The following is a 6,838-nucleotide window of genomic DNA, read 5'->3' as shown; positions in this document are numbered from 1 at the left end:
ATTATTGATATGGTAATATTTTTTGTGCTAATCATATCAATTTTATATACTGATACGATCTATATATGCAGGAAGAGGAAGATCCTGGATGACAATTCCTATTAGTTGAGACAAAGGATTCTTTTAAGCTTGTCAACAGTTGTAAAGAGAGATCTCAATTGGTGGTTTAGGTATTCAAAATGTTTGTCATTCAGTAGGAAGTACCATGTTTTTTTGTGTTGTTCTTGATGTACCCGCTGTAACGTTGCCTTCTTTAAGATCAAAAATGTTAGCAGACCATGGCCATCTCTGGTCCAATGGCTTGATGATGAATTTCAAAGTCAGAATTTGAGTCATTGAAGGGTCACTTGGTGGTAGTCTTTTTTCCGGCACTGTTAGAAATGAATTTCAGATCTGAATATAGTGACGGCTACGACGAACAGACTCATTCTAGTCTAATGGTCCCTTTTAGTGGTAACTAGAAGGGCCAATCTCTGCCATCTGTACACTATAGGTACAAATGGTACCTAATTAAGCTCTGGGAGTGGTGCTTTTTTCTCCATGAAGTCTTTCCTTGGTTTTCCTATGAAAATTGCAGATATGGTTTTTTCCTTCTCTTGCCATTTGTCAAAAGCTTACCAACTTATGCCCAAATCTTGTGTGAACGTTTGTATTCGCGGTGTAGAATCTTTGTAGTATGTTCGATTGAGTATTTATGTGGAAAGCCTAGGCTAGTGTTGTTCTCTCTTTTGTTCTGGCTATATTTTCAAATTTGTGTAGCTCAGAATTGTCAGGTCGTGTGTAGTGCGTGGGCAACCCGCAGCGCAAGTTCACCAAGTGTGTTTTACAGAGAAAAAGAAAGAATGGGCCAGGGATCTATATTAATCAAACATCAGCATTACAAGAAAACGATGAAGGAACAAATAATGTATGATCCAGTGCTCGGGGAATCTTTCATCCTCTCCACCCCGCACATAGCAATGGTGCGCTGAAGTCGCACATAGAGCAAGACAACTATATATATCAGTATGTTTGATAAAAAAACAGATCAAGAGCTTCATGTGAAGTATATTTTAGTAGTGAATTGGAAGACTATAATTGGAGCAATTGTTTAGACTCCCAATTAATTCTCAAGGACTGCATTGATAAGCATTATAAAACACAAAAATAAATAAATACAACAAGTTTGAACTACATGTGAAGTATATTTAGTAGTGAATTGAAAGACTATAATTGGAGCAATTGTTTAGACTCCAAATTAAGTCTCAAGGACTGCATCGACAAGCAACTAAACACAAAAATAGATAAATACAACAAGTTTGAACTACAAAACTCCTAGCAGTGGCATCGAATGGAGCACACTCCAACTGGCTTCATATACACATGATGGCAAGGAGAGCGGTCCTCTTCGAAATCATCAAACCAACATTTCTCAAACGGTATCAAAATGAAAAAGACCCCTACCTGAACCAGCGGACCCCCTACAGAGAGCCCGTCATCCCGCCCCAAACAAGCCCCTTGGCTCATCCTTGTAAATGACACCACGGCCAGCAGCAACATCCCTATCTCAAGCTCGGAGTCTATCAAATATGAGTGGATGAAAAAACCACCTGAACCAATGACCCCATTTCCTCCCCTTGGTGGTGAGACGTGTCGTCCCAGCATCCAACAAGGTCTTGGCTCACCCTCGTGGGCAACTCCATGGCTTCCCCGTCTCGAGCTCCTCAGGGCTTCACTCTCCTCGGTTGGAAATTCTATCTATAATTCTATTACGGGGCAACTCAGAAATATCAAATGCTATGATATATAGGGCTCAACCACAGCAAGTCCAGATCAATTTTGCGCAGTCATTTGATACTTAACTTACTCATCAATAGGTCAAGAGTTATGTAGCGACATTATCAAAATAATTTTTTCAAAATTCCAAACAGTGTACCCGACAGTTTTGAAACCATGCTGGAGGAAATCTAACATCAGTGGGCTTTATCCCCAGAACATTTTGGGGATACTCTTGCCATAACATTTGTGACTGTTTGATGCTTCTTGCAAGTTGCAACAGCATTACGTAAGATGCAAAAAATTCGCTACATCATTTCCACATCAATATCAATATGTAAATAGTACATTCCGTATGAGTTAACAATCTGAATTGATCCTGTGCCTAAGCTTCAGCAGGTGATCCATACAGCGATTCACTTGGACCAGCGAGGCGAAGAACAGCCCCCTATATGGACAATTAATTAAACAAATGAGTGGACAACTGGTGTAAACAAAGCACCTGGCTTCCCCGGTTGTCTCTACCCTGAGCTGAACGAAGGACGAAGGATTCAACAACATTGCCGGTACATGCAATTGTAGACATTTCAGTAACTGCCAAAATTTTCCAAACAATACTACAATTTACGGTTACAAGATTGATGTTGCTTCATTTGAGGTAAGTGCTCCCCAGAAACAAGAAAACATATGCAACCAAGGAGGTAAGAAGCTCAAGCGACCATGTAGGTGGGATGATAAATGTTGGGATAAGAGGGACCAACATAGAACCAACAATCCAGCCACCAACAAGTACTCCAAACCTGGAAGGACACATTGCGTGAGCAAACATACTATGGATAAAAAGTCAAGGCATTGGCTGAAGAAATTTCGCTAACCCAGTAGTCGATGCTCTCAGAAGGTTCTTCATCTTGTCATTAAGGAAGTATATGCACGAGAAGAGTGATATTGCGAGCTGCAGAAGGTAAACTAATGTCAATACAGTGATCCACTGATCCCTAAGCTGGAAGCTCTTCTAACTTCTAATAAGTAAATATCCAAATCTAGGACTTATCAGGTCTTGCATTGCCATTGTTATTGAATTCTCAGCTGTCACAGAAATAAGAGTAGACAGATGCACAGGGCAAGCATTGTGGATTGTGAGTTTATAGCTGGTGATTGGTTAGAACTTAATGGCACTCAATTTGGTCCTTTGTGAATCAACAAGTTACGTGTCATGTTTTTTAGGTTACCACAAGCAACCACAGGACTGAAACATGTCATCAAACAAGAAAAGAGAGACCTTTCAAAGGTCAGGATAATCAAAGCATATACCTGGAATGCAGGTCCATTCTCAGCAGAAGTTGCTATGCTCCATCCAGCGATGAAAGCAAAAAAGAATAATCTTTTGGAAATAATATCCATTGATGGCACCTCAAAGTATCCAAGAAATGCCTTTACCCATGACGGGGATTCCTCGACTCGCTTTAAAAGCTTGGTTTTCAGATTAATTTTCGTTTTCTTCCTATGCTGGTAGCTCTTCATTATTATCTTTTCATAAGCACCTTCAATAGCTTCTTCACTTGCTTCGTGACCAGCATACTGTTGAACTAGGAAGTCTTTTGCACTTCTGATCTCTTCTTCAGATGCATCACGGTCAACACCAAGAAGCTTGTAGGGATCCCGCTCACGGTATCTTCGGAAGACAGGAGCATACTCTGCAGAGATACACATACACTTTGCTGATAAGGTCCTCAGATAAACACAAAGGATGGAGCATATGACTCTGGGCATTCTTATCAATGGCAATAACAACTGAGAGTTGCAAGAAGAAGAACTGTGGAAACAGCTAAATACAAATCGACACAAGCTATAACAGCTAAATGAATGAAAGTTTTCTACCTACAAATTTGCTTTTCATGTCAACATTCAAGAAGAAAATATTACTTGTGAGCAGAGCTGCAGACTGTATTTAGTTTTGTTACTGATGATGATTATAAAACAGGTTTATCAGGACTTCATAAATTGTAATAAATCCCAAGTCTGTAGTTGGTGACAGTATGTAATTATGTATAGTTGTATACGGCAGCAAGTCAACAATGAAATAGAAACAAATCATTTTAGTTCTCTGTTGCTAGAATACTAACTTCTATTTCAGCCAACTGCACACTGCGAGAAAAACATGGGTCCATTAGTTTGATCGATCCACAAGATAACAAAGATATAGTACTGAACCAGCATTCTGTGTTCGTCACTGATATTCTTTCCCAGTGACTCAAAATTGTCCCCATAATGCATATGAATCTCTCCTCTCTAAATTATGTAGTGAAAAGCTTATAATCAATAAACATTCCTCTAAATCTGCATCGTTTGCCTATTGTTGCAACTCCACGCTTCCTCGCGATCACAATGCAACTTATGTGTCACCACCAATTAACATGACCGGTTATTAATCAACAGAAAGCCAACTCGATTGTGCACAGCGCATACATATTATTCCTTGCCTCGTGCACCAGCAACGCTAAGGCCACCTATAGTACCATGGCATCCTCTTTTTTTTTCTGCGGATACCTACAGTACCATCCAATCCTATATCCCCCACAAATAAATCAGCGAAGGCATTCACATGGGAGCTAGGGTTTGAATAGCTATCTTACGGTAGCTGAATCCGCTGTCTCCGATGTCGCTCGAACCGGCGCCGATAGAGAGGCTCATGGAGCACCGTACCCCCCGCAGCCGTGGTGGCAACGGCGAGACGCCTCCGTGCACCGCCACCGCCCCATACGCGCTCCTGCCAATGCTGCACCCAACAGAATCACAGGCAGAGGGCCTAGTCAGAACGCCAGAAAAGAAAGAGACCTGGATCAAGGAGTCAGGGGGTTTGAGACTGTGCTCACCGACGGGGCCACGGGAGAGGGCGGGCGAGGAAGGATGCGGCCGTCGCCTGCATCTCCGACGCCGGCGGTGGTTGAGAGGGATGCGGCGGCGAGGTGGTCGCGGGCGAGGCAGACCGCCGTGGGAGGGAAGGAGATGGGATTGGATAGAAAGACGAGACGGAGAAGGGGAGGAGGTAGGCAGGCAGGTGATGGGCCTGTGAGGCTGGCTTTGCTACCTACGGACTTTAGTGGGCCGGGCTTTGTTCACTTCCTTTTTCATTTTGAGTTGATTTGGGTTGTACACCTAAAAAAAAGAGTTGATTTGGGTTGTATGTCTCAAAAAAAAAGTTGATTTGGGTTGTTTCTAAGGATGTTCCATTTGGTGAAGTTGTTTGTGGTCCTATGTCGTGAAGCCTCACTCACATGTAGTGCGTTAACTCAATCAAATCAAATCAAATCTTTTGCGATGCCACCGTTGATGGTGTAAGGTAATTGCATTAATTCAATCAAATCATACTACTCATAAAAAAAATCAAATCATACTAGCTATATGACGGACAAGGACAATCAAATCAAATCGTTTGTATTAACTCAATCAAATAAAATAACTTCTTGCATTAGAATACGGTGGTCCTGTAAGGGATATGTCTGACACAATCGGTGTCGCCCCATGTTAAAAAAAATATGTATGACCCCGTTTGCAAGGCACGGACTATTAGCTAGTTTCTTTAGGGTAAGAGTAGGAATTTCCATTGATGCTGGAAGAGATTTTGAATTTGTGCAACTTACAAAAAGGACCTTTACAAATCAGATATCCTTAAAGGAAACATGGACTCTAGGCATGTGAATCTAAAATAAGTCCTCCTAAAATGTCAATTGGACATCTCACACTACTTCAAAATACCTGTGTCTTGAAATTTTGTATCCATAGGGTGGAGGCGACAAAGACATTGTGACAATAAGGGATATGGCCAATGGTACTTGCCCATCCTCTAAAAAATAATTCAATCTCTAGAGAAGGAAAGGATGTCTTGCCAGGGTATGTCTCCGGGTGAGGCTGGTGGATTTTGTGGTAGTGGTTATTTCCTCGTGATTGTTTATTTTGTATAGGATTATTTTAAGAGATTCTTTGAATTACGGGAATTAGAAAATATATGGATAAATAAATCACGGGATGATATGTACTAGAGGATTTTGAAATTCATGAGTTTTTTTTGTAGCGGTGCCTTCTAGACGGTTCACACGAAATGAAGGCAAATATGTTTAGGAGAAATGAGGAGAGAGTAAAAAGAGATGAAAAAGTGCATTTGACTTGAATAAAAAGAACGAGGTATGAGGTCATGTTAGACTTCCTATGACATTTCCTCTGAAAAAACTTCCTACGAGATTAAGGTCCAAGGGGTGTATTCTCTAGGACTTGATAACTACAGTCTTGGGTATGTCTAGATGGTGGCCAAAGCTTATCCTACCAAAAAACTCGTCCATGACCCAAATTTTGGTGTTTGTTTCGATATAACTGCCAATTTATTGGCATGTCAATTTGTTTGCCAACTTTAGTTCTTTTTTTTTTGCTAATTACGCGCTGTTCGGAATCACTCCGCTCCACAACTTCACCCCCGGAGCGGGCGGAGCTGCAGTTTCCTCGCTCCGCAGATTCCGGGAGTCGGTGGATTGCCGAACAAGGCGTTAATGTTCGCTAACTCATGGACTAGAAAAAGTTTGACCAAAATTTTGGCTAGCCAAATATGGTATGGTAATCCTGGGGCAAAATTAATTAGAGGGTGTTTGGTTCAGGGACTTTTTAGTCCCAGAGACTAGAAAAAATCCCTAAAAAGTCCCTAGGAACCAAACGGGAGGGACTTTTTCTGCAGGGACTAGAAAAAGACTCTACTAAAGAGTCTTTTTTGATTAGTCCCTGGGACTAGAAAAAGTCCTAGGACTTCTGAACGAAACACCCCCTTAAGAATTGAGTATATCCCTATAGTTTCAACAAAAATCCTGCAATCCAAACTGGATATACCCTCAGTTTTGTTGTTCTAGAGCTCATACTTTGCTGCAACAATAATTGTCAATTTCCGCACCATAAAACTGTTGCTGCGCCGTGAGTTGCAGCACAGCCTGTACGTTTTATTCGTGGCGCAGCCTGTTTACCCTTTTGCACCATTTATACTGTTCATCTTCCAAAAACAACATAACAGTATATGAAATCTCAGAGATGAAGGCGAACAACA

General features: G+C 41.3%; 1 protein-coding gene across 1 annotated transcript; it reads right to left on the bottom strand.

The window, feature by feature from the left end:
* Positions 1-2,322: 2,322 nt before the first annotated feature.
* LOC123121425 (protein CHAPERONE-LIKE PROTEIN OF POR1, chloroplastic) lies at positions 2,323-4,812 on the bottom strand. The gene is made up of 5 exons (XM_044541391.1): positions 4,629-4,812; positions 4,389-4,531; positions 3,067-3,449; positions 2,631-2,707; positions 2,323-2,555 (listed from the first exon to the last, which is right to left on the bottom strand). The coding sequence occupies exons 1-5, from the start codon at positions 4,679-4,681 to the stop codon at positions 2,405-2,407; spliced, it is 807 nt and encodes a 268-aa protein (XP_044397326.1). The 5' UTR covers positions 4,682-4,812; the 3' UTR covers positions 2,323-2,404.
* Positions 4,813-6,838: the final 2,026 nt, after the last annotated feature.

Source organism: Triticum aestivum, chromosome 5D (assembly GCF_018294505.1).
Source record: "Triticum aestivum cultivar Chinese Spring chromosome 5D, IWGSC CS RefSeq v2.1, whole genome shotgun sequence".
In the NCBI taxonomy this organism is placed as follows: Eukaryota; Viridiplantae; Streptophyta; class Magnoliopsida; order Poales; family Poaceae; genus Triticum; species Triticum aestivum.
This window is presented reverse-complemented; position numbering and strand designations above follow the sequence as displayed.